The sequence below is a fragment of the Penicillium robsamsonii genome, assembly GCF_028829455.1.
Source record: "Penicillium robsamsonii strain IBT 29466 chromosome Unknown utg000001l_segment0_segment0, whole genome shotgun sequence".
NCBI classification, from domain to species: Eukaryota; Fungi; Ascomycota; class Eurotiomycetes; order Eurotiales; family Aspergillaceae; genus Penicillium; species Penicillium robsamsonii.
The window spans coordinates 5,018,753-5,045,073 of record NW_026643219.1 but is presented as its reverse complement, the minus strand read 5'-3'; the positions used below and the strand labels follow the sequence as shown (position 1 = coordinate 5,045,073).

Genomic DNA, 26,321 nt, shown 5'->3' with positions numbered 1-26,321 from the left:
ACGTTTGATCACGTGGTTGTGCTGTTCGGCGGTGAGGTGGGGCAGTACATACAGTGCAAACAACCACACGTGCTGTCGAGGTTGTTTCTGGTAATATCAATCAAGAAGAGCCTTTGCTTCTACGAAATTATTTCTTGATGATCAGATGGAAGGGGTAGAAAGGATGAGCTGTTGGGAATAAAGAGTGGAATTTGCGACTGCTAAAGTTCAGGTATATTCACAATGGCTATTGTTCCGCTACGAATCTATTGAGCTATGTTTTTATGAATGGGCTGAATGAGGCTTCTATATACAAATAGAAGTATCCAGACAAAGAACTCATTGGTCAAGTGACGTTCGAGAGGGAGTAATTGTCTCAAGGCTTCCAGGTATAGTTGCCTGAGGCATATATTAGGCCTGAAATATCGGGCTCTCAAGAACACAAGCATGTGCACAATAATATGCAGGGCAGATACATTTATGTGGCTGCAGGCCGTTCATAATTGTTTCCCCTCTCGAAATCATATGCCATCCGCCACTGTCAGCTCCGTACCGAGGCGCCTTTGCCATGCATCCCCAGATCGTCGGGTATCCCCACAAATATATATACTTTGTACAGCGTGAAGAATCACAATTGGACCTAGGGATCTATGCCTAGCCCGGCTCTAGACACATCTCAACGCAATACGATGGATAAGCGAGCCATGAAGTCACATAATGCGGGGTTCGCAAGCACCGCTCCTTTAGGTCTCCTATCCGTCCAGCTGTTTGGGATAATAGGGAACACACGTCATTGGATATCATCTGGGGTGCTTGTGGCGACGGATTAATGCACGCTATGACTACTAGGATGGCCCGCATTGTTTGACAGGTTCGTCTTCATAAGCTAGTCTTCCCTGCCATATATCAAAACATATCACTTTTTTTTCTCATCTGAACGTGCCCCCTCGAAGCCGAAGGACAGACTAAACCCAATTTGGTCCAGTCTAAGGGCACCATGATTGAAGATCTTTTTGTAGGGACGACACTCAGTCGGGTCTCGGTGTGGATTCTAGGACTATTCGTTGCATTCTGCGTCTTCCGCAAGTTCCAAGCTTCAGCACAAATCGCCCGGCTCGGCGTTAGAGCTCCCAAAATCAAATTCTGTCTGCCATACGCTCTCGATTTCATATTCCAAAGCTACAAAGCCAATCGAGTGAACCGCGACTTAGAATTCTGGGATACACAAATCGGGCAAGCAGGCGGCCTAACAAATTTGAAAACGGCCGAACTCGATGCTGGCATTTCCACCCGCATGGTCCTCACCAAGGACCCAGAGAATATCAAGGCGCTCCTCACCGGCCAGTTCGCTGACTACGGAAAGGGTGAATCCTTCCACCAGGAGTGGAAGGAATTCCTAGGCGACAGCATCTTTGCCACGGACGGAGAACTATGGACTCGTTCCCGCCAGCTCATCCGTCCCATGTTCGTGCGTGACCGCATCGTCGACACAGAAATATTTGAGAAGCATGTTCAGAAACTCATCCCGCTTCTTGGCGGCAGCGATTCACCCAGCAGCAGCAAAGTAGTGGACATTGGGTCACTCTTTTTCCGGTATACTCTCGACGCAGCAACAGATTACCTACTCGGCAAGGGCACCGACAGTCTAGATAACCCGGCTACACGGTTCGCCGAAGCATTCAGATATGTGCAACAGCGCCAAGCGGCGTTTTTCCGTTCCGGGTGAGTGATGATACTCGATCCTGTGCGACGCAAGCACAGCCTGTCATTGGAGCCTCATAGAACCCAATCTAACTTCAACCCTAAAACAGAGTCTTTAGCTACGCCATGTCACGCACTGAATTCCGCAAGAACCTCAAGATAATGGACGAGTTCATCCAGCCATACATCCAAGCCGTCCTCGCCCGCTCAGCCAGTGAACCTAACGAGAAGGTGTCAAAGAGCGAGACCTTCCTCGACGCCCTAGCCAGCTTCACCCGCGATCCCCGCGTCCTCCGGGACCAACTCGTCGCGGTTCTCCTCGCAGGTCGCGACACAACAGCCGCCACACTATCCTTCTGCCTCTTCGAGCTATCGCGCAACCCAGATGTCGTCGCCAAGCTGCGCGACGAGATCCGCGATAGACTCGGCGTCGGCGCCAACGCCCAGAAACCCAGCTACACCGATCTCAAGGAAATGAAGTACCTCAACGCAGTACTGCACGAGACGATGCGTTTATACCCGGTCGTGCCATTCAACGTGCGTTACTCTCTACGCGATACGACGCTCCCACGGGGTGGTGGGCCAGATGGCCAAGCACCTGTGGGCGTACGCGCAAACTCGCGGGTTATCTACTCGACGATGTTGATGCAGCGGGATCCTGATCTGTATGACGGACCAGAATCGGAGAACTACTTGGATCCTGGGAAGTTCATTCCTGAGCGGTGGATTTCCGGCTGGCAGCCTAAGCCGTGGCATTTTATCCCGTTCAATGGTGGACCACGGATTTGTATTGGGCAGCAATTTGCTACTATTGAGATGGGGTACACTGTCATTCGGATTTTGCAGGCTTATGAGCGCATTATTGCGCTGCCGCTTGGTGGTAAAGATAAAGTTGAAGATCCGGTGCTTCAGTTTGAAGTTACGCTCAGTCCTGGCTCTGAGTTGAATTGCGTTTTCCTCAAGGAGGGTGAAGAGGCTGCGCGGAGTGCGGCTCAGTTGAGTGCTGCTTAAGCTGTGTGTGATTGATTCTTCGGACTATAGTATGTTATATTTGAGACACGAATTTATGCCCTGTTTTTAGTTTTGGATCGGGTGAAATTTATCTTGTTCTTGATTTTTTAGTAGTCAATACAAAGATCCCAAAGGAAGACATTCTCCAGAAAAAAGACATGCAAGGGTGGCGTATGAGGTTTCCACCATGCTTGAGGTTTGTCAATTTTGGGCTTGAAACGTGTATTTTGTGCGTTAGATCCATTGTTTTGGGATGTTATGAATCGAGAATCGGTTTATAAATTGGATTCCTCTAACCTCTTGGTGCTATAGAGTCAGCCGCATGAGAAACGTTTTCTATTAGAGGGGAAGGGGGTTAAAAGATAGCTCCTCTCGCGTCGGGTCACCATCCCAATCCTTCCAAGCCACCGAAAAGGCGTCCAATGACAGTGAAAGAGAAATAGGGAAAGAAAAAGCGCTTCTCACGAGTACCCCGATATGTCGGACTTCGAGACAGAACTGTGCCAAGAGTGGCGGCGTTGACCCGACCTGCAGACCCCTGCAGCAGAGTGTCCGTGATACGTACCCCGCGTGATACGTTACGGTTGAAGGGCTCCTTTTGGTAGAGCCTCCTTTTTCTAAGTTATTTGAAGAATTTTTGGATACGTTGCGTCATCTGATATGTCCGTGGCCATATCGGGACAGCACAACCAACACTAAATCCAATAAGAATACAATCAGTAACTATTTGACTACTTCCGTAGTTTCCTAAGTCTTTGCAAAATCTCGACCTTTCGCAACTCCAAGCACAAATCCTCTTCGTCGGCATCATCCAAATCACCCAAAGCACTTCCCAGTGTTGTCTGTACAGATGGAGGTGGGACTTCGATCTCCTTGACCAAGACACGAGCCCTTCCCTTGACAGCTGTGGTGTATGTAAAGCTCTTAACCACATCGGAGAACAAAGAATCAGTCGAAATTGATGTTGCCTTGTGTGTAGGGAGATTATGACTCTTCGCCGGTGCATGTGTCTGGTTGGTCGGAGCAACAGCCTCTTCTTGCTCGATACTCTTAGATCCCACCCAGCCTCTGCTCATCTGCACAGCCTTTTCCCATTGTCTGAATTTAGCAGCGCTCTCCTTTCGCGAGACCTGGGGCTCGAAGACGGCACCACCAGAGCGATTGATATCGCGTAGCTCGGCAAAGTTGCGCCAAAGTCCAACAGCAAGACCGGCTGCAATTGCTGCACCGAGAGCTGTAGTCTCTCGCATCTCGGGGCGGTAGACAGGGATGGATATCAGATCTGCTTGAGTCTATTTTTGAAATTAGTTTAATTCTTGTGCACTTGTCGATGTATAAAAATGTATGAATTATTACCTGCATTGCCAAGTCTGAGTTACTCATACCCCCATCTACAGCCAGTTCGGAGAGTGTATGACCGCTGTCTTTCTCCATGGCGTCGAGAATGGCCTTAGTCTGGAAGCATGTTGCCTCCAGGGTAGCGCGTGCGATATGACCCTTTTGGGTGTACTGGGTGATCCCAACTGCATACACTGTCAGATAAAATAGAATAGCCAGGCAATGAGAGACTCACAGATTGTGCCTTTCGCGTCATCAATCCAATAAGGTGCAAACAGTCCACTGAAGGCAGTGACAAACACACATCCGCCATTGTCATCCACCGAGTAGGCAAGGTCATTGACATCTTTAGACTCCTGGAAGAAATTCAAGTTATTCTGCAAGAATTTGATGCCGGATCCAGCAACAGCAATGCTCCCCTCAAGGGCATAGATAGGCTTCCCACCAAAGTGGTAAGCCACCGTAGTCAGCAATCCATGTGTCGAGAACACCGGCTTGTCGCCAACGTTGTACAAGAGGAAGCACCCAGTGCCATAAGTGTTCTTGGCCATTCCCGGCGAGAACCCCTTCTGCCCAACCAAGGCCGCAGACTGGTCTCCCAGACAGCCCATAATCGGAACCTGCGCCAAAGCCCCAGAAGCAACGACCCCATATGCTGTCGCATCAGACGAGGGCACAATCCTAGGCAGATGAACCTTCCCCCTGATCCCAAAAAAGTCCAGAAGCGTCTCGTCATACCGCAACGTCTTCAAGTTCACAAACATGGTCCGCGAAGCGTTTGTCGAATCCGAGACAAAGACGTTGGCAGCCACGCCACCGTTCAAACGGTATACTAGCCAAGCATCAACGGTACCAAACGCCAATGTGCCACGGTCAAATGCATCCTTCACTCTTGGGACATGTGCCAACATCCAGAGCAACTTTGTAGCCGATGAGTAGGTTGACAACGGCAGACCGCAACGTGTCTGGAGTTGCGCTGCCCCTGGTTTCCGTTTCAGTTCCGCAACAATTGCCTGAGACCGTGTGTCGGTCCATACAATGGCATTGTACAGGGGTTCTCCAGTTTCGTGGTCCCAGACTATGGTTGTTTCGCGCTGGTTGGTTATTCCGATGCTCTTGATGCTGCCTCGGGTGTGGCCTTGCGCCTCGAACTTCTGGACGGCTTCTTCGATGCAGGTTTCTACTGAGGTTACGATCTCGAGGGGGTCATGTTCATGCCAGCTAGAAAAGGTAAGTTTCAGATACAAGGTGGGCTTTTAGTCTGACTATTTTGGACTTACCCCGGGTTTGGGTAGATTTGGCTGAACTCGACTTGATGCGATGCTACTGGCTCGCCCTCGCGGTTGAATATCAAGAATCTGGTGCTTGTCGTGCCCTGGTCGATTGAGCCCACAAAGGTGCCCTCAGGCATGGTTATGTGTTATAGAGGAATCTACGAAATCGTCTATTTGTGGAAACAATTCGCGGAAAAACTCGAGATACAACAGGAAACAAGGACATCAATAAAGCCATATATAAGAGCTTCGCGGTCACACAGCGGGGATGGCGAAGGAATGAGGGGGAGACGAGAGAAGGGATTGGTGGGATTATCCCTGGTCAGGCGTAAGAAGTGAGAACGGGCTGTGCGACATTTATTGGCTCTCTTCGTATAGACTTGTTCTTGGAAGTCTTGGAATTGGACAGTGGAATTAGTTTGGGGTTAGCCAAGTGTCAATGCACTTTGCACTATAAAGGAAAAGATATCCTCGGGAAAAGGATTCTCTCATCCCGACTTTCCCCTAACCCTTGTCAGCATGACCTGCATACTGTGGAGAGAGATCAGCAGATGACTGACGACTCGGTTCATTTGGCGAAGTGTCCGATCCAATTTGGTGGGGAATCGCGCATTGACTCGGTCTTATTCCATTGTCATATAGCAGCAGCAGGGCAACCAGACATCTACCAATAGCCCAAATTGCAACCAGACTCGTCGAAATTGCCATTTTTTCTGCAAACCTATGGCTTTTTTTTTTTACCTTGAACCACTGGAGGACAAGGCATCATTTTTACTACACACACAGAGTTAAATCCGGACAACCCCGGTCTCGGTGATGCTACCTCCAAGCATATGGTCACACAGTCAGTGGTCAATTGTGCCACTACCGACGACAACCGAAGAGCGACAACATACTACCTTTAGCATCATGGGGACCAATCTCTTTCGACTACTCTCGCCTCCCTTTGAAGTCTGCCGCCTCTGCCAAGGTAACACAGCTTGGACTTTCCGGATTGCAATTGGGCCTGCGTGAGGTCTGGCAACCCGAGGACTTGACGATGAGTAACGGAAGGCATAGAAGCTTCTCCTATCGTCAGAACAGTCATAGCAAATACCGGTAAGCGGGAACTATACACAACATTGCGGTGTCCAAGAATTACCCAAAGAAGAGGAAACAACCCAACCGGGATCGGACAGTGACTTCCGGCGGCCCAGGCCAAACGGTTCTTCCTACAAACGACCCCTGAAATCAACTATCGGAAATGCGCTGTCACAAAAAGTTTTGCTCTGTGGGGAAAAGAAACAAATGAATACAGTGACAAAAAGGACAATGACCGGCCCAGCCAGTTCAATAAAAAGAATATGTGCACTTGATGATTCCGAGTCTGTCCGGATTTGACTTCAGCTGATATCTTCCCTGTAAGATTGCACGCCCCTCTGGAGCTCTGGAGCTTGGGACCAGGAGGACAAGACACACACACACACACACACACACACACACACACACACTCTCTTCTAGGATAAGTCCCTGCATCAGCCAATCGAGCCACCGTCTTGTACGAAGGACAGCACAAGTTGAGCGCAAAAAGGTTGGTTACACGGTCGTCCCTGGTTCTGCACCGTTGATATACCGGAGGGACTACTACATTTTTGGTGTGGTTGGCGACATTCCCCCCGGTTGGTCGTACTATATCAACTCGAAACCCCAACCCTGGCTCCCAGAGCTTGGGATCTCCTTTCGATGGCTACCTGGAAAGAGCTTGAGCTTGATCCAATGTCAAAAGTCCACCGTGAAACTCTTTCCTCTGCTAGTCATGACAGTGGCTGTGGCTCACTGTGTCTGGCTGATAAGAACGAAACGGCTATCCATCATATCAACCCGGAAGTCGAAAGCCCGTATACTCGGCCCCTGCTCTGGTTCAAAGTGAGAGAGTACTGTCGTGATGCGTTCTCTGAGTTTTTTGGAACGATGATCCTGATTTTATTTGGGGACGGGGTCGTTGCCCAGGTGCTGCTCAGTCATGGGGAGAAGGGTGACTACCAATCTATCTCTTGGGGATGGGGGTAAGACTTGTTCTTCTTTTTCTATCATCACTTGAAACTCTCTTCTCACTAGCCCTATTCAACAGACTCGGCGTCATGCTCGGAGTATACGCCAGCGGGGCATCAGGAGGCCACATCAATCCCGCCGTGACGTTTGCAAACTGCGTCCTCCGCGGGTTCCCCTGGCGCAAACTCCCCGTGTATGCACTAGCCCAAACCCTCGGCGCAATGTGCGGTTCTGCCATCGTGTACGGCAATTATAAGTCCGCCATCAATGTCTACGAGGGTGGGCCAAATATCCGCACAGTCCCCGGCTACTCGACGACAGCAACAGCCGGCATCTTCTGTACATACCCAGCAGAGTTTATGACAAAGACAGGGCAATTCTTCTCCGAGTTCCTTGCCAGCGCGGTTTTGATGTTCATGATATTCGCTCTGAAAGACAACGGCAATCTAGGCGCCGGGCAGCTGACACCTCTGGCACTGTTCTTCGTTATCTTTGGCATTGGCGCGTGCTTTGGATGGGAGACTGGATATGCTATCAACCTGGCACGGGACTTTGGGCCTCGGCTAACATCCTACATGATTGGATATGGGCATGAGGTATGGGCTGCAGGGGACTATTACTTCTGGGTACGTTTATCCGGACATGACATGGATCAAATCTTCTGCACTTTCCCAGCTTACCAATGTTTCTGTTTCAGATTCCTATGGTTGCACCGATATTAGGTTGCACCTTCGGAGGATGGATCTATGATCTATTCCTGTATACTGGGGTGGATAGTCCAATCAACACACCCTGGATGGGAATCAAGAGGCTGTTTGGACCTCTTCACAAAAAGCGAGTCGCACCGCAGAGTCCAGTCTGAGGCAACCCTATTCTTACGCATTACATCTGAAATGTAGGCGTGGAGTGGCGAGCACTGCACTGGACTTGTTTTAATTTATCTTATTCATGATCTGTTTTATGACAATCTTGTGTGTAAAAAGGGGTGGAACTTGACTGCGATTGTTATGATTTGTATTTTGCACTTTTAGCTAGTTCCTGCGGCATTCTTTTAGCATTACACAACCTACTTTTGAATTTTCAATATGTTTAATAACCTTTGATGTTGTTTGGCCTATTTGAGCGATATGCTTTGGTCGGTATGTATACATCGGCTGTGCCTATCAGTCATGGGGTCTACACGTCAACAATTGTTCTATGTTTATTCTTTTACTCAACAGAAATGTATCCAATGCATGTATCATGTCTCTCTATCTGGGCTGCATGATTCCAGAAGAGAGCACTGCAGCTGCTGTGCTTTTCAATTGGCACATGACATGGTGATGTTTGCTGTGGCCATATTGAGCTTTAGGGAAGACCTATTTTAAAACAAAAGATGAGCAATTTTTATTTCCATATATTGTAGCTTAATAGTAACGGGAGACCTATGGGATGTTGAAGTTTTTACCCTAAGCAGTTCGACCTTGCTTCTTCCAGAAGAAGCTTGGACCTCGGGAATATAAGGAATATTAGCTAAGGCTAAGCACCTTGGGCTTGATGGAAGGCAGTGCAAAATAATGATCGACATGAGGGTAACTACGTTATGCACAAGTTTAGGGGCAAATAAGAGCCCCTAGGTACATTTATAGGTTCATTGACAAGTGTTAGGTGAAATAGCGAAGTTAATCGAAGGGACCACAAAATTACAACCCTAGAGGGTAAACGGTTCTAGTATATATTAAGGCTTACTAGTTGGTTCATTCACAACCCTAGGGGTCATAGTTAGCCAGATAATAGGAATCGGTACCGATACATTCGTGCCAAAGTTACACATCGCGAATGATCCTTGTAGGTATATCCGGGGAACTATTTCGCAGTGAATGGCGCGGTGCAAAGCAGTACATCTCTTGGAATTTCTTCGATTGAGATTAAATCCACGGTCAAGAAGCAGCTCCAGTATGTCACAATTCAACACGGTCTCATGAAGGATTGCTTAACGAAATCATAGGATTGAAAAGTAATGTGCGATATAAAGGGGCCTAATCCTAGCTTTCCAATAGTATGTTGAATTAAAAGGAATTCACTAGCGCAAGGCTGTCGTCCACTGCAGGTGTATCAACTGGTCGGTCAGCTTATGTGAACGGTTGTGCGAATTCGAGAACGAACCCGAATCCCATTAGATATGATGGCGGAGGGCGATCAGACACGGTCTTGATAATGGATGGAAGGCTAGGAATTTGGAGTCTACTGGATTTAATCATTGATTATACTTCAGATAGTGGAAGAGGATGGATTTTGGAAAGTAACCTCAATTTGTAAAGTCGATAAGACATACCAGCTCCCACGACTGGAACGGTGCTGAACCAACTTCATATGTTTGCACCTGGGCAGGATCTACGAATATTGCTACGAGGCAGGTAACTCTATGGCCGAAAAACACGCACAACTCAGAAGCGATATCAATGATGCTATGAATATGATGCTGGTACATAGGCATGGCGAAGACACGCAACGAACATGACACGTATCTCACATAAATAGAAACAAAAGATCCAACTTAGCAAGGCTGTGATTGGAAATATACACCTCGGACAGAAACTATGCACACCACTAGCGCTTGCCCTTCTTGCGGGGAGCGACAACCTTGAACGCAGAGCTGGCAGCCTCTTCCTCACGCTGAGCAGCAGCCGCAACAGTAGCAGCAGAGCCCTTCTTGGCAACCTCGCTCCAGCCACCGCCGCTCTTCTGCTCACCGAAAGCACTAGGTGAGACAGGGTCAACAATGCCCTTATCGGCAAGCTTGCGGCGGCGGATGAATTCCTCCGCGAAGCGGCGGCCATCCAGAGTCTGGGAGTTGGCGTAGACGGAGTCGGAGATGATCTCAGCCTCAGCGGGCAAGAAGAGCAATTGCTGGACAAAATCGTCAACTAGAAATAGGATGTTAGTATGGAGACAATGCAAATTGAATGAAGAGGACAAAACTCACCATTGATGCTGCTGTTCAACCCCTTGCTCAGGGCCAGAGTAGCCCACTTGGTGAACTCCTCAACGGCCTGGTTGGGGTTGGGCTGGGAGATGCTGCTGCTTGCCACACTACGGGTAGTGGACACAGTTGCAGGGCGGGGCTTAGCAATAAGAGGCGAGATCGGGACGGTTCCGCTGGCTGTGCGGGGTCCGAGAGGCGGCGCAGTTGGCACACCCTTGACCTTGCCACTAGCACCGACGGTGGTCCAGGCACTGGAGCCCTGGGTAGCGGGAGCAGCAGGAGCAGGGCCCTTGCTAGCAAGATCGGCATAACGCTTGCCAACGGAGGAGGGAACGGGGGGGCTTGGGGTCGCAGCCATAGCGGCGGCCGCCGCCGCCGCCGCGCGGTTCTTGCGGGCCTCCTCCTCCTTCTGGATCTGAGCGAGAGTCTTCTTAGCGGTAGTGGCGGTGGGTGCGGGCTGGGTCTTGGTGGCCCAAGGGGAGCCAGCCGAGGCAGGGGTGGCCGGAGATCCAGCGCTAGCCCAGTTGGCTGACGAGGGAAGGCCAGGCGCTGCCTGTGCCTGCGCTTGGCTGAGACGCTCTTGCTCCGCAAGGAATTGGGCGCGGCGTGCCGCAGCGGCAACTTCCTCGCGTTGGGCGGCAGTACGAGCCTCGGCTTCCTGAATCTCCTTGAGAGAGGGACCCTTCGGCAAGTCATTTGCCTCCTTGGCCCACGGTGCGACAGAGGTAGGCGCAGCGTCAACGGGAGTCTGGGTCTGGGAGCGGGACCCAGTGGCCAGAGACTCGGCGACGTTTTGGCGGTTACGCTGGGCGGTAGGTGCAGGGAGCGGCGATGCTGAGGGTGGGGGAGGGAAAGGCTGGGGCATAGCGTGGTCGACCTTGCTTCCCCAGACTGACTCAGGGGCGCCATGGCTATGGTCATGTTCTTGCTGCTGGCGTTGAGCAGAAGCAGCCTTTTGAACTTGCTGGGAAAGAGTAAGAGGCTCAGAACCGGTAACAGAGTCGGTCAGCTGTTGGGCTGCCTCCTCCATCTCGGCCGCAACCTCTGCTTCAAGTTGCTGGGACACAGCAGCAGGGTGGGTGGGCAGACCTTCGGCGGTGCGCATGCCCATCTCGCCTTCCTGGGCCCGAAGAGCATGGAACTGACGAAGACGCTCCTCGCGAGCGTGCTGATCAAAGGGATCATCTTCATGGGCCTTATCAAAGTCTTCCTGCTCTTGCTGAAGCTGAGCACGATCGTGAAGCATCTGAGTAACCTGCTGGGACTGCAAGAAGTTGTCGGGCTGGCGGCCAGAGAACGAACCAGCACTGCCAAAGGCAAATGGATCCTGGCGGCCAACATTCAGGCGATCAAGTAGAGCGGGGAGTTGATCCTGGCTGCCGAAATCCGTTCCTAGCATTCCAGGTCCCACGTTCAAACCGCCCTGTCTTGGTGCAACACCATCAAAGAATCCGGGCTGGGACTGCTGCTGCATGGGAGCCTGAATCGGGGATGGCTGGTAGCCAACGGGTGAAGTGATGCTTGAGAAGCTAGGCTGGCTTTGAAGGCTGTGTGCGCTAGACTGGTGCTGCAGCGGGGGGTTCATGGAGGATGAGGGGGCACCAGGAGGAGCCATCTGCTTCATGATGGCCTGCTGCTGAGCCAAGTGCTCCTTCTGCCGAGCCATCAGGTACTGTTCTTCCTGCTTGCGACGTTCAAGCGCATTTTGCTGCTCGGCTGTCAAGGTAGTGCCGAAGCTTGGGAAACTACCCGGGAAGGGAGGCTGAGCAGATCCGGCGGTCGTGTTAGTCCACTGGGCAACGGTCGGTTCTGGGCCATGAGGAAGGCCAATTTGAGGCACAAGGAACGGCTCGCGTGAGTTCCCAATGCGTCTCACTAGCTGAGCTAACGGCTCAAATTCAGTATCCTCAAGCTTCTTGATTTGCAAATCTGGGCTGAAGAAGCCCGCCTTGAACCAATCATGCATCTCAAGCCCAGTCCACGGGCCCTGGATGTTGCCTTGCGGATCCCTGTAGATCCAACGCATCCTATCCGGCATGACCATGGTACGCTGCTGGGAAGCAGGGATGCCTGCGCCAGGAGTTTGACTGGAAGGAATATCATGACCAGCGAGGTTAGGAATAGAGCCAACGGCTGAGACGGGTGTCTGCGAAGCAGGCGTTGAGCTAGGGTGGTTTGCCTGACCCGCCTTGTCGCCTTGCGAGGGGTCGAGTCCATCCAGGCCGACAGAGTCGGGCCTTCCTTGCTCGTCCTGCATGGAAGAGAAGAGGGCACCGAGTTTGCTTGATCGGCCGATGCTTCCAGTGCCAGTGATACCGGCATGGGGGCTAAACAGACCACCTCCACCGAGGGTTGACAAGCTAGGAGACTGAAGATCGCCCATGGAGCCAAAGATAGGGTCACCGAAACCACCAACAAATGCAGAACGCTCACGAGTGGGCGTGCCGACGGCAGCACCAGACGACCAAGTCGAGGTCCCACCCAGGGAAGACAGGCCACCCAGACCACCGAGACCAGAGAAAGTGCGGTTAGCATTGACACTGGAGTTCTGGCTGCGGTCCACGGTGGGAAGGTCGATTCCAGAGCCAACCCGTCTCATCGAGCCGAAGGGGTTGGAGGGATCCCGAAGGCCGCTGACTCCTGGATGCTGGGCCTGCTGGATGTCCGATCCGTCAGTGTCGACATCTTCGGGTTCCGCACGTTCGCCATGACGGTCACCATGCGGGCTCTGATAAGGATTGGTGTTGGTTGGACTGGTTGGCTCGTGTCCCTGGAGCAGGCTGGGAGTTGGGTTCCGCGAGTTCTCCTGGCTTTGCATCAACTCCCGGAATCCAGGAATGCTCGAGGTCATTCCGAATGCGCCAAACCCGAGATCAGATTGAGCGGGACCTTCAACATCCTGAGACCCACCAAGAGCGGCGCTGCCACTGCGAGGCTCGTCGAACGGATTAGTTTCGCTTCGGTTGACACGAGTCTTGACGGAATCTCCCCAGGGCGACTGTGAACGCCCATCACTGTCGTTTTCAGCAAGACGTTCAAGGTTGCCCATGGGCTTTTCCTTGGCGGAGCCGGCCATATCTTCGGAGCTATCCTTGGACAACAAACCCTTGAATCTGCTTTCTCCGCGGAGACTTCCGTATCCCGGTTTCTTTTCGGTCGTGGGAGTGCCGGCAGCGGAGCCAGAACCAAGAGAGAAAGCTCCAAAGGCCCCCATCGGAGAGAAATTGGCATTATGCGAGGCCGAACTCCAGGGGGAGCTCGGTCCACTAACGCCCGTATTAGTGGGATTGGTGGAGCTGCGTTTCAGAGTGCCAAAGGGAGAAGAAGGATCCTCCCTGCTATCCTTGGCCTTCTCATCCACCTTCGGGTTGGGTTCTCGGAAATCAGTTTTGCGACGCAACAGGGCAGGTGGAGGGGTAGAAGTATTGGCCTCATCGCGGAAAAATCGGGAGTTAGAACCGGTAGGAGACATGGGGTTGCCAATCGATTCTCCCGTTTCCCGGCGTCGGGGACCCGGGCGACCGGCGGTTGGAGAGGAGGTGGTGTAGTTATTGATATGACCCTGAGGATAGGAGATCGACGACTTGCGGCCTCCAGTTCCCGGGATGACATTTTCCTTCGCGGCGTTTGTGGGGGGTGGCTTCAGAGGGGAATTGACCGAGGCGGCGAACATCTATCAAGCTTTTTAGTAAAAGCACTCACCCAGACCCGAAAGCACGACACAACACGTACCTCTTTCTCGTCCTCCGTCATACCAGTGATTCCCAGGGGCTCCACCTGGCCACCATGATCCCAGCAAACCTCAGGCCCCGCGGAGTTATTCTTGTGGTCGTCCCGCTTCCCCCATGCGCCATTCACAGGAGCTGACACAGTGTGGGGATCCCAGTCGGCCACGAAGTATTCCTCCACGTTCTTACTCAAAGCTCCCTCCTCTCGCTGCGATTTATACAGCTCTAGAAGTTGATCCTTGGAGTACCGGGCGTCCCCATTCCGTGCAATGCTAGACGTATTTGAGCTCAGGTGTGGGGGGATATACGCGCCGCCGGCCGTGGTTGTCGAGGCAGATGCAGGCTGGCTACTATCCCGGTGTTGAGAGGGGTTGGTAGCAACAGAAGGACGGCGGAAGGTCTGCGTAGCTCCGTTCATGCGGTTTCGAGACCTAGTAAGCATCGAAGGTTAGCATCGGATATCGGGAGCTCAAGACATTGATGGTCATGGCAACAAGCAACGATATTGGGCCGAGTCTGTTAAGCAACAGCTAATGGAGGGGTTTCAAGTAGGTGAAACAGTGTGCATACCATTCTCCGCTAGTCGAACCATCCCCCCTCCGGCTGGGGTCCTGGGTGTTGCCGGCAGCGGCCGAAGCGAAACTCGATGGAAGTGGTGTAGGCATTGTGGTAAAGAGGCTTGTATGGTCGGATGTTGATCCCCCACGTAAAAACCGATTCTGGAATAGTTATCGAGAAACCTGTGGCGGGCTTGCAAGACAATGTGTGATGCGAATGGATAGGTCGCAGGACACGAGATTAAAAAATTGGGTTGAGTTGGAGGATGACAGCTAGGAGCTAGTCAATCGAAGAAGTGGAGAGCTGTAAGAGAGGTAATGCAGATATGCGAGCGCCAGACGAACAAGGTCGAGAAAGAGAGAGATCGAGGTTCGATTTCGCTTGGGAAGTTTCCTGGAGCAAAAATGTTTAAGCGGTGGCCGTGGCAATACGCGTGCCTTGTGGTAAATACACGGTATAGGATTGCTAGTGGTCGCGTGATTTGCCGCCTAAAGCGGTGAATATAACGTATTTGGTGGAAACACAGTTACATACCGCCAAGAGCAGGTATCCGATACACGCACAACACTGTGTCTTCATACTCTGCCCAATGTACCTTATACCTTGTTGTACACTATTCTGCCCAATCCTGTGTGGCAAAGAAAAGAGACATCGTATAAAAGATGCAAATAGAGTCTCCAAATGATCAGAGTGGATTTTAAGCTTGACTTTTACATTTTCCCCAACCTAAAAGACTACATATAGCAAATACGTATGCAGTTAGGTGGCTTGACGCAAGCAGAGAGGTGTGGAAACAACAGGGTAGGCGTGTATTCCCCACAATAGCCACGCTCCTCTTTTGATTGGGAGTTCATCTGCTTTCAACAAGTTGGGGATTGGATTGGGCTTGTCTAAGAATACAAAAGAAGACCATCTAGGCGTTCCACAAATGCAATAGAGGTCGAAGTTGCATCCACTATCCCTTTTTGCCCAACCTCTATGCTGGGCAAACATGCCCTGTCTTGGATAGCTCCAAGGGTCTCAATATCTTTAGATTGGGGCTGGAATCCGGTTGGGTTAAGAATCCCTTTATCTGCTGTGCCTGTCAATAGGGCTGGATCATTGTGTCGCCCTTTGACCTCTACTCCGTCTCGTTTGCCCTTTGATCTACTTCATTATACAGCTACAATGCTTTCTGGGATTTGCGCACTCTAAGAGTAACACAGAGACGACACAAAACGACACAATGAATATCTTAGCCCAAATTGATATGATGGGCTCAGTCTTAAAGCTTCACGGATGTTATCAAGACTCTATAAAAGTGACATCCCCTTCGCCGGCAATTTCCTCTTTACAGTTCTTTCGCTTCAAAACAATCCAGTCAAAGTTCTCTGAAGTATAAACTTTATTGCATAACAAAGGCCATTTTCTCTCTCTCGTTGCTTCCGGTATCCAAGTTTCCATCGTCTTTGGTCTTTGATCAAAGAACATGAGGCGGTCCAGAGTCACCGGTCGATCCAAACCCAAGGATACAGAATTCGGCTGGTACTTCGCTGGTGAGCCAATGGAGAAGAGACACTCTCGGAGCGGTCGAATCAGGTTAGTTCGTTATGGACCTGAGAGGGAAATTTGTGTCCACAGTCGATGCCCGTCGCCATCTCCCATTCCAGAAAATGCACCTTGCACCTGCGGCAATAGATGCAAGGTTCACCCCCACGGAACACGCTCCCCATCCCCCAGCAACACCGACTCCTCTCTCTATGGGGCCATACGATGCTGCGGAGGATGCCATGCTATCAGACGCGAGCGTGAGTCCTCTCCGCAGGTGGAGAAATTAATCTGCACCTGCAACCATCGGTGTGCATGTCACTCGCCTGAAACACGCACCGTCACGCCCAGCGCCAGTGAATATTCTAGCTCTGAAACAGCCACAAGACGCCATGTTAGCCGCCACTCATCCAGACGTGAGCGTCGTTCCAACGACGCACGTCCCACCACGCCGAACAGCAGTGATTTTTCAGACTACGATCCGTCCAGAAGACGGCGCACCGGCCACCGCACGACAAAGCGGCAACCAGAGCACCATCCGCAGGTCGAGGAGTGCCAATGCGAGGCCCACATACCCCCTCCCAACACCCCTGCCGGGCCAAGCCAGAGGTACAAGTCCCCGCGTGCGTTGATCGCGACAGCACCACGCCCCAGTCCAGTAGTCCACCGCCACCACTGTTGCAAGGCGTCTTATTGCGAAAGTCACCCAGAGGGCTGCCGAGCTACAATGCCGAGACCGACGCCAACTCCGACGCGCTCTCCCCGGTCTAGTGATAAGCCCCGTCACAGCTTGCGGGAAAAATCAGACCCGAAATACACTTACAGGAGGTCTGCTTCTCCTCCAAAGCAGATGCCCCCCATGAAGCCCGTGACTTCCCCCAAGCCTACATCTCCGCGGCCTGATGTCCATCATTGTACCTGTTTCCACATGGATGAATACCATGCCGATGATTCTGGATATTATGATGACACTGTTTCCGAGACCTCTATTCAGGCCATGCCTGATCATGACAGGGATGTGGATGAGTCATTTTGTGTTTATCACCACCGTTGCCGTCCGAGATTCGAGTGTGGTCTTGGCTGGGTGTGCGGGAGGAAATGAACTAGATTTTGTGCATTTGGTTTTAATGGAAGAATGATCCATTTTGTTTTCCCTTGCTGCTTTCTCTTTTTTTTTTTTCTGGTCTGTGGCCTCTTTGGTTTGGGATATCAATCCCATATATGGAGAGGCTTGTTGGAATGACTGTCGTTTCCGTGTCAGAGGTCCAGAAAAGCTCGCTGTTCTTTTTTTTCGTCTGTCTAACTTACAATCTTGGATGTATTGGGACACTCATTCAATTCTAGCTTCATAAATAAATTGATATGGTATGATGAAAACGTCAAGTCTGATATTTCCTTTGACATTATTTTATTCTCTGCTTCATGGTCGAGGTGTAAGCCCACCGAGTTACGTGGTAGATAGCTTCATCGAGCATGTCATGGGTTTTGTTGTCGTCTACAGAACGCTTCTTGTAGTCATTTCATTTCCATTCCAGTTTGCTTTCACTGTCGATCTCATTTAAACTCATAAAAAGGCCTTGTTGTAATTTGGAAGTAAAGTACAACCGGAAAAATCACGTCTCCTCAAATCTTTCCACAAACAAAGGCACAGAAAACAGACATCGAGGTGCTCACTTCTCATCCTCATCATTGCTGGCAGCTTTAAACTCCTCGGGGTCGTCAACGTCCTCCATGGTGGTATCGCCAGGGGCAGAGGCAGAGGCAAATGCAGGGGCGACAGCGTCAGCGGCCGTAGCAGTCTTGTTGTCATTTGCCTTTTTCTCGATGGCCTCGAGTTTAGCCTTGAGTCGAGTCCAGCGCATGCGAGCTGCACTAACGTTGAGGTTGAGATCCTCGGCTAGAACAGCGAGGCTGATCTATAAGTAACATGAATTCAGTATGCTGTATCAATCAATTGAAGTGAGGGTAGAGTGATATTACCTCTTTGTTGGTCATCTTGAAAGCCTTCCAGATGAGCATTGTGTCTTCGTCTTTGAAGTTATAGTTCGTAGCCTGGGACTTGCGAACGGCAGAGCGAGACTTGATGTCAGTCTTCTTTGGAGCCATGGTTGGTGAGATGATTGGAAGTTGATAGCGAAACTTGAGAGAGAGGCTGATGTGTTGTTTTGGTTTTATCAGAGTAGTGAACGGGATAAAAGTGGTAAGAGGAAGAGAAAATAAGGGAGAAAAGAGTTCGAACTGAACTTGAGTGTTCTTATAGGTATCGCGCTGAGTCGTCGCTTATGTCGTTGATTTTGTCGCTGAGTCGTTTCGATTGATACGCTGCCATATATGTCCGGCTCCAGTCTCATTCCAGCTCTGATACTGTGCATACTATGTATTTGTACCTGTGAGTTGCCAGGCCAAATGGTACAAGCTAATCTATAATCTAGTATCTTACAGTCTGGTGTTCCTATCCACCCAATAAGTAATGATATACTGTCAAATAGGATCATGCACAGCGGTGGTTGATGCATCTACTATGCATTTCGTTTGCCTTGCAGACCAAGCCTTTACCTTAGCCCAGCTCGCCTATGTTGGTTCGAATGCCATTGTTTCTGGCCTTGGAACAGACAGACACAGAAGCCACAGGAGGACCTACTAAATGTGCGTGATTTTTTATTGATAGTTCGTTGCCAGTCGCATCCTATGTCCGGTGCCTAATAGAGCAAAGCCGGGTTTTCCGCTCGGATTGTGATACTTGGTTCTTATTTATCATAAGAGTCCTGTTGATTTGCCGTTCAAAGCTACAATATATACTCCCAGAAAATGCAAAACTAGCAACAAATAGCAGATCCCGACTATAAATCAATTCTCCGGATCTGCTAGCGAAATACGTAGCATACAAGGGAAATGTAGAAACTATAAAAGATCACTATATATAAACCAGTAAGCACCCAAGACATCCTATGTTTTCTGGCGAAAGGCGAACATACTAGGAATCTCAATTTTTTTTTGTCATAGCTTGGCTCAGTTCGAGCTTTACATTCTGAATTATATCAGGATATATTGACACTAGTTCCCAATTTCCATCGATTATTCAACATGAGGTCTCGGACATTCAGCCCCTAACGCGGGCGCAATTCGACCTCGGGGGAAACCTCGGCTATTGATTAGAATATCGATAAGCATTTAAGCGTCCCCGCACGAGCGCCCTGACTTTCAAGGTCAATTTGTTTTGATATCTTCATCTAACATATCGAAAAATGTCCAAAGCAATCTACATATCCCCAATTGACGGCAAGCCTGGCAAGCCAGGCCAAGTCTACTACCCGCTCTCCCTACGCACTGTGCCCCAGCCTTCCCCGCAAGGGGGTGAACTACTGGTGAAACTGACTGCTGCCGCGCTCAACCACCGCGACCTCTTCCTCCGCCAACACCTCTACCCCGGTGTGACCTTTGACGTGCCCCTGCTCGCAGACGGAGTCGGTACCGTTGTCGGTGCTGGCCCAAACGTTCCCAGCCCAGAAAAATGGCAAGGCAAGCGAGTGATCTTGAACCCCGGTGCCGGCTGGAAGGATTCGCCCGATGGACCGGAGGACCCTGCTGGATACCGGATTATGGGAGGTACCAAGGTTTTGGATAAGGGCACATTGCAGGAATATATTACTATCGAGTACTCGGAGGTCGAGGAGGCCCCTGAGCATCTCTCTGATGCCGAGGCTGCAGCCCTACCCCTGACGGGCTTGACAGGCTGGAGAGCTCTAATTACCAAGGCTGGCGAGAGGAACTCTGGAGATGGTGCTGCTATCCTGGTCACTGGCATTGGTGGTGGCGTGGCTCTGATGGTGCTGCGATTTGCCGTTGCCCGAGGTGCACATGTCTTTGTGACGAGCTCGAGCCAGGAGAAGATCCAGAAGGCCGTTGAGCTAGGTGCGACTGGTGGTGTTAGCTATAAGGAAGATGGATGGGAAAAGAAGCTGTTAGGTATGCTCCCAGCTGGGAAGAGGAACTTCGATGCCATCATTGATGGTGCCGGTGGTGATTCTATTGAGAAATCCGTTAAGCTGCTCAAGGTGAGTGCCACAATGGGACATGTATTCAATACGGATGAAAGTACTCACATTTCTAGGCTGGCGGTGTCCTCTCTATCTATGGAATGACTGTGTCTCCTAAGATGCCATTTACGATGACTACTGTCCTCAAGAACATCGACGTCCGCGGTTCCACAATGGGCTCCCGGAAGGAGTTCAAGGAAATGATTGAATTCGTCAATGCTAAGAAGATTCGCCCTGTAGTGTCTCGAGTTCTGCAGACCGAGCTAGATGACTTGTCTGCAATTGACGAGCTGTTCGAAGACATGAAAAAGGGCACGCAGTTCGGCAAACTGGTGATTGAATTTGGCAAGCCTTCGGGCAGTAAGCTGTGAACATATTCTTGCTACGATTCCCATGAACTCATGATGCCTATATGGCCGTCTATGCACCTATGATACATATCAATTGAGATGTCTTTCAGCAACTGCGAGTGTTCTTCGTACCTTCCCCCTCCGCCGCCTCACTTCACGCATCACCACATCATAACCTCCGTGCATTTGCAACATATCATCGCCACTTTTATCTCCCATCATCTCTTAGTAGAAAACCAATCGAGTAACCGAATCTCGAATTCGCTCATTGTATAACAAATTCTTCCATTCATTTCCGATTCCACCCCCATCATGAACTCCAAGAGGGACCGCATTCCCGCCCGACAAGTCTCTCGCTCCGTTTCTCGTGGAAATGGCCGTGTGCCTCGCATGTCGGACTCCCGCCGTGTCCTGGAAGATTCGTCGGACGAAGGTAGTTTCCAGGTATTGCCACATCAAGAAAACATCGACTCTATGGAACGGCCCCTGTTGGTACTGACAGTCAATACAGTCATTTGACGCCACTCACTACGCCCTGCAAACTCTCAACAAGCACATTGAACGAAGGATTGCAAAGCTGCAAGCCAATACAGTCCGCCTGAAGCGTGAACTGTGGTTGCTCCAGCGACACATCAAAGAATTCCGCCATCCTCTTTTCGAGAACTGGGAAGCCGACATGCTCACCCGTCTTATTGAGGTTGCTCACGCCCATCAGCATAAGAAGCTACCAGGTGGCGTCGTGATTGGAGAGTCTTCGTTTGCCCAACGCGAAAATCTCAATCATGCATACAGCATCGCAGCCAAGGCAATCCGGATGCCGACTCTTCGTAAGCTTGGTCTGTCGGAGAAGTATCATCAGGCTCTGCAGCGATATTCAGAGGTGAGTTATCACCGTGGTCTTGATTGCACGTACCTTGACTTAGTCCCGCTCTAACATGGATCAGGTTGCTCCTTATCGAAGCCCGAATCCCTTCCAAACCGAGTTCGCATTCGCCAAATGGCTAGTCGAGGTACGGGATGACCGGCCGGAACTGTATGGATTCTGGTCCAAGCTTTTCCCTGTCTGCTATGACCGCACTGTCCAAGAGAGCGCCTCCATCTTCTAGGGGATTCCAGAGGTTGATCTCATCATCGTCTCGTATCGTCACGTTTCTTTTCTTTCGCTGTGGCTGGGGCCAAGCATCCAAAGGGGGTTGTTTAGTGGATACAATATTGCTTCGTTGTTTGAAATCTTCTCTTCCTAGAAGTTTGTGGGTCATTACCCTTTGTTCCGGTCTCGTTCTGCGGCGTGCGGTTTCATTGTGTTTCATCTCAGCTCTCCATGTAGGTACCAAGCCTATTATTATCTTTGGCGTGTCAGGATGCAGTGGCTGCTTTTTTTGGATCATCTGCTCCCGATGCACGGCATGACTTTAAGCGATATTTCTAAGCGATCCATGAACCTAGTAAGATGATTCAGCTTCCTTTGACGGCCAACAACGAATGTATACAACCTATACAGCCTATCTAGCAACAGACTACCACGGTTGCATCAAATCCTAAGCCACATACTCATTATAACTAGGATTCACGGATCACTCCGATCCACAAACCACACAGTCTAAATGCCAAACGGGTTAAGTCCTCTGGTGTGGCTGGCACTAAATCCCGTCATTCTGGTCGAACGGCTAAACGAACCAACGGTCGAACAATAAACACCAAGCAATATGCAATATATGCGACATATCCCCACGTCCACGATCTCGAAAACCCTATATCGTCCCGCCTACATGATGCAGCCAATGTCGAATTTAGTCAATATTGTAGCAGTAACACAATAAAGTTTGCGCTCGCTAATAATAGCTCCTTTTTTTACGAAGTACAGTATAATAAGCTTGATACTAGAGAGTGAGACAGCCCTAAGCGGTATCTTGCACTCCTTCCACGTGTATCCACTGGATAGATCCAAAAGAAAAAGGCGCAAAAGTTAAAAAAGGAAACCAAGAATAGTAATTTATGGTACCACACATCCATAATTCGCCAAAATAATCATATTTATGGAGAACATGACAATTTGAAAGGGCACAGTAGCAGTGCGACCGAAAGAACGTCCATGCACCCTAGGTCGATAATTGCCCTAAAATAGGAAAGACTAAAAAAAAAAACCTACCCAAACCCGGCAAGGCCCTTTAAACAATAGCCGAGTCGCGTGAGTTGGGGGTAGACCCTGAAAAACGATCCACGAGGTCAAGTTGCCACTAACAGCGTTGGCGCTAAGCCCGTCCTTGTAGGGCGGAAACGAACCTGAATCATGAGATATTTGATGTGGTATATTGTACATAATGTACCATAGATGGTAAATTAGATTGACCTCAGCAAAGGTTAATGGGAAAGGAATTCGACGGAAAAACCCAGAATGGTTGCTGCCTAGCTTGGCCTATGGGAATAATATGTGCATAACATCCACCTGTGACCGGAAAAGGAAAAAAGTGGAATGGATAACCCATGCACATTAAATCATAACTCATCTGATTAAGGTCGGATCCGCCATAAATAGGGTAGGCACATATTTAAGGAGAAAGAGGCGATGGACAGTGGGACTGCTACGGAGTACATAAAAAGAGAAAATTTGGAAGGGGTCCCGAGGACCCGAGAGGGAAACTTATTCTATGATTGGTGGCCTTTTGGGTATGGAGCTCCACTTTTCACGGAGATATTTCTAGTATACTAATACTAGCACTGAGTATATTATAGGGTCAACGTTACATATAAACGACTCTTGTTCTTTGTTTTGTTTAAGCGTTAGGTTAAAGTTTGAGTTGACACAGATAAAACTTGTTATGGAGTTTGGAAATATAAAACGTTTTATGAATCCACAGGTTTGGTAGAATCGGGGGTTCCATCAACCTGAAACCATAGGATTCCGATGGTTTCGATCCGTAACTTGATTGGAAGGATCGCCTTGATCGGTCTTTGGTGTCGATTGTTGTGGCTTTTGACGTGAAATGTTTTTTTTTACCATGTGGTGGTATATACATTGGCCTACGACATACAGCATATATATTTACTCCTACCATCCACAGGAACCTTTTTTTGATTAAAGATGACGTCATTGAAATACATTTGATATACTAATATATATTATCAAAACTCAATAAAAAAGCTATGATCCCACCTATCTGATCCGAGATTCCGCCCAAGAGTCTTATCCGAATTGAATTGTCATAAGAATCTGTCTCGCAGCCCCCTGACTCTATAGCACCCAGAGAACCCCCAAAGCTATACATTATAAGGTAAGACGTGTCTTCAGACTACTACAAAATTAACATCGAAATTGTTTCATCTAAAGATATCTGCTAAGGGGAAATATAACCTAAACAGAAAAAGCAAAACTCAAAGGACACGGTATCTCGCATCAAACCCACCAGAGCAGCTAAGATATACAGCTAAGGCGCCCCAGATACTCCGTAGAGCGGATTTTCATACGGACGTAGATGCAGGGTAACGTGAACGGAGTGGAGATCCGTCCTAAGTCGGTACAAGATCAGCAGTGTTAAAGTTGGGGCGGTTTCTTCCCTGGCCGTGTTGAACACATTCGACAACAAAGAACCTATGAAAATGATACGAGACAGGCTTCGCAATAATTTTTTTCTCCTCTCCACACTGAAACATACGAGCTCGCCATGAGTGGGTTCGATCCAGTGGTTGCGGGAAGAAGCATCGTTGATTCCGTATGGGGATATCTATCAGCAAACTCTCTTGTCTCTTATTTGAGCGCAAAATTGGGATCGTGGCAAATGCCGATCGTAACGGTGAGCATCATTCCTCGCTGTCAATTTTCGACCGTAAGTCGATCCGATCACCTTGGTTCTTGTCCATTGTTTCATTGTCACAGTATCAAGGCTACCACCGGAGAAGAGAGGGACAGTGCGGGCAAATACGGAGTAAGAGTACGGAGTATCTGGCAGCATTAGCCATACCCCAAGGTGGAATAGCCCGCCACCGTTGTCAACTATTCGTTCCGTGGCTGAAACCGTTAACTTCTTTTTTTTTCCATAGTCGCCGGAGAAGCCAAGGACCGTAGAGGAAGGCGTGGAACCCTATTAGCGTTCATTCCCCGGAAGCGCGGGCGGTACGGAGTACTGTTCTGCTAACGACTTTTCCCTTGAGTAGGAGCTAAGGAAAGTTAAAGCTAGCACCGACGGTCCCCACCGGCGTATAACTCTGGGTCCATGAGTGGCCAGCGGGGATAGAGCTAACGACAAGGAGCTCACATATTTCGCCATAGAGGATCATCTGCGAATGAGGCTGCTTAGCGGGCGATGATCTTTGCAGGGGCGAAAAACAAGAAAAGGGCGTCGAAGACATGCAGTTGAATCTGAGTCGTGATTGGCGACTTTTGGTCACCCGTTGATCATAGATAGAGAGTGACACCTAATGTCACTCTATCGTTTAGCTTCAAGGATACGATATACAAACCCAGCAGCGAAACCTGGATCATTTCCGTTCACCCAGAGTAAAGATACCCGACACCGTGAGAACAGTCATAGATGTAAGTATAGCCGAACAGTCCCAAGACCGAAAGCGGGTCCACCTCACATTCCTCCGAGCTGCAGTGCAGACAATACCCTCATGTGGACGAGAGCGAGCCAGTGATCTCCCATCCACCATCGACATGGGGTTAAAAAAATCGAGGATCGTTGCCGTTTGGCTCCCCCTTCACGAACAGAACCAGGAGGATCCGAAATACAAAAATGTAAGGGTGATGAACCAGGGCACAAAGATCGAGAGCCGTCAGTGTCTCTGACGATGTTTCACTCCCGAGGGGTCTTGTTTCCCCATGATCCGCGCCCCAATCCCATCCCACTATGCAGCAAGGTCTTCACTCAGCCCTGACATCTGCTCCTTGGGAATTCTCCCTCGAAGGGATTGAAGAAAATCCCTATCCAATAATCCAATAATCTTCCTCAACCCGTGCTCGATATGCACTATTGTCCCCACACACGCAAGACAGGCACACACATATACAGGCACGAGTGACGAGATCACGTACATAATATTGACGGATACGGAGTAGACACGCAGGCAATAGTTCGGTACCTGCATATTTCCAGTGTTTCCTAGAAAGGGTATGGCAAAGCACACATATCGAACGTGGATGCAAAACATAAACAATTCCGAGTCTAAAAATCAATAATTAATAATAGGCGCGGGGGTTTACCAAGGTTCGCTAACTAGGCAAAATGATTAAAAAAAGGCAGGAACCGGAGAGCCCGAAGCCCTAGTGGATGCTCACCCGTTTCAATAATCAAATGGATATGGAACTATCGTCTGCCAATAGTAATGTCGAGCACGGTGACGGAGCAAGCTTCAAACAAGGTTGCAGGTCCGACGCCGTGAGGATTATAGTGGTCCGCTTTTTTTTAAAAAAAAATTTGGAAGCTTGGAAGGATGAGGATCCCCTTGACGGATTGGTTAATTATTTGCTTGAAACACTAGACGGAGCTGGTCAATGGGGATACAATCGTACTTTTAGTCGATATATTTAAATTTGTACCTTTTTTTTTTCTTCGCGTTTCTTCGCGTTTTTTTCTATTTGGGGGAGTTTCGGGGGTGGTTGGGTTTCGATGTGGGGACTGATTGCTCCTCCCGAAGAATAGCCGATTAGGGATCAAACGCCGATTGGGGTGTCCTTGGAGAAATTCCGTTACAAACTAATGAGATTATCCAATGGCTTTTGGAATTTCCACAGGGGTAATCAGAATTTCATATAGATTGGTCCCTTGGATGAGTTGCTCCTTGCTCTATTTGAGTTTTGATATTCGGGGGTTGGGTGGTTGGGT

General features: G+C 49.7%; 9 protein-coding genes across 9 annotated transcripts; 5 read left to right on the top strand and 4 right to left on the bottom strand.

Moving 5' to 3' along the window:
• Positions 1-976: 976 nt before the first annotated feature.
• N7447_001981 (cytochrome P450) lies at positions 977-2,691 on the top strand (the record flags this gene model as incomplete). Its single annotated transcript, XM_057226257.1, has 2 exons — positions 977-1,701; positions 1,791-2,691. The coding sequence occupies 2 exons, from the start codon at positions 977-979 to the stop codon at positions 2,689-2,691; spliced, it is 1,626 nt and encodes a 541-aa protein (XP_057090273.1).
• Positions 2,692-3,422: 731 nt separating this feature from the next.
• N7447_001980 (glycerol kinase) lies at positions 3,423-5,440 on the bottom strand (the record flags this gene model as incomplete). The annotated part of the gene is made up of 4 exons (XM_057226256.1): positions 3,423-3,983; positions 4,048-4,214; positions 4,265-5,250; positions 5,310-5,440. 4 exons carry the CDS (start codon positions 5,438-5,440, stop codon positions 3,423-3,425), a joined length of 1,845 nt encoding a protein of 614 aa, XP_057090272.1.
• A 1,585-nt stretch (positions 5,441-7,025) lies between these two features.
• On the top strand, positions 7,026-8,196 carry N7447_001979 (MIP/aquaporin family protein; the record flags this gene model as incomplete). The annotated part of the gene is made up of 3 exons (XM_057226255.1): positions 7,026-7,348; positions 7,414-7,960; positions 8,032-8,196. The coding sequence occupies 3 exons, from the start codon at positions 7,026-7,028 to the stop codon at positions 8,194-8,196; spliced, it is 1,035 nt and encodes a 344-aa protein (XP_057090271.1).
• Positions 8,197-9,923: 1,727 nt separating this feature from the next.
• On the bottom strand, positions 9,924-14,692 carry N7447_001978 (GYF domain-containing protein; the record flags this gene model as incomplete). Its single annotated transcript, XM_057226254.1, has 4 exons — positions 9,924-10,240; positions 10,300-13,972; positions 14,032-14,458; positions 14,598-14,692. The coding sequence occupies 4 exons, from the start codon at positions 14,690-14,692 to the stop codon at positions 9,924-9,926; spliced, it is 4,512 nt and encodes a 1,503-aa protein (XP_057090270.1).
• A 165-nt stretch (positions 14,693-14,857) lies between these two features.
• Positions 14,858-15,198, bottom strand: N7447_001977 (uncharacterized protein; the record flags this gene model as incomplete). Its single annotated transcript, XM_057226253.1, has 2 exons — positions 15,120-15,198; positions 14,858-15,073 (listed from the first exon to the last, which is right to left on the bottom strand). The coding sequence occupies exons 1-2, from the start codon at positions 15,162-15,164 to the stop codon at positions 14,858-14,860; spliced, it is 261 nt and encodes an 86-aa protein (XP_057090269.1). The 5' UTR covers positions 15,165-15,198.
• Positions 15,199-16,053: 855 nt separating this feature from the next.
• On the top strand, positions 16,054-17,214 carry N7447_001976 (uncharacterized protein; the record flags this gene model as incomplete). The annotated part of the gene is made up of 1 exon (XM_057226252.1): positions 16,054-17,214. The coding sequence occupies one exon, from the start codon at positions 16,054-16,056 to the stop codon at positions 17,212-17,214; it is 1,161 nt and encodes a 386-aa protein (XP_057090268.1).
• A 568-nt stretch (positions 17,215-17,782) lies between these two features.
• On the bottom strand, positions 17,783-18,218 carry N7447_001975 (uncharacterized protein; the record flags this gene model as incomplete). Its single annotated transcript, XM_057226251.1, has 2 exons — positions 17,783-18,028; positions 18,093-18,218. The coding sequence occupies 2 exons, from the start codon at positions 18,216-18,218 to the stop codon at positions 17,783-17,785; spliced, it is 372 nt and encodes a 123-aa protein (XP_057090267.1).
• A 1,139-nt stretch (positions 18,219-19,357) lies between these two features.
• Positions 19,358-20,520, top strand: N7447_001974 (putative alcohol dehydrogenase; the record flags this gene model as incomplete). Its single annotated transcript, XM_057226250.1, has 2 exons — positions 19,358-20,167; positions 20,224-20,520. The coding sequence occupies 2 exons, from the start codon at positions 19,358-19,360 to the stop codon at positions 20,518-20,520; spliced, it is 1,107 nt and encodes a 368-aa protein (XP_057090266.1).
• A 291-nt stretch (positions 20,521-20,811) lies between these two features.
• On the top strand, positions 20,812-21,605 carry N7447_001973 (uncharacterized protein; the record flags this gene model as incomplete). The annotated part of the gene is made up of 3 exons (XM_057226249.1): positions 20,812-20,943; positions 21,011-21,379; positions 21,444-21,605. 3 exons carry the CDS (start codon positions 20,812-20,814, stop codon positions 21,603-21,605), a joined length of 663 nt encoding a protein of 220 aa, XP_057090265.1.
• Positions 21,606-26,321: the final 4,716 nt, after the last annotated feature.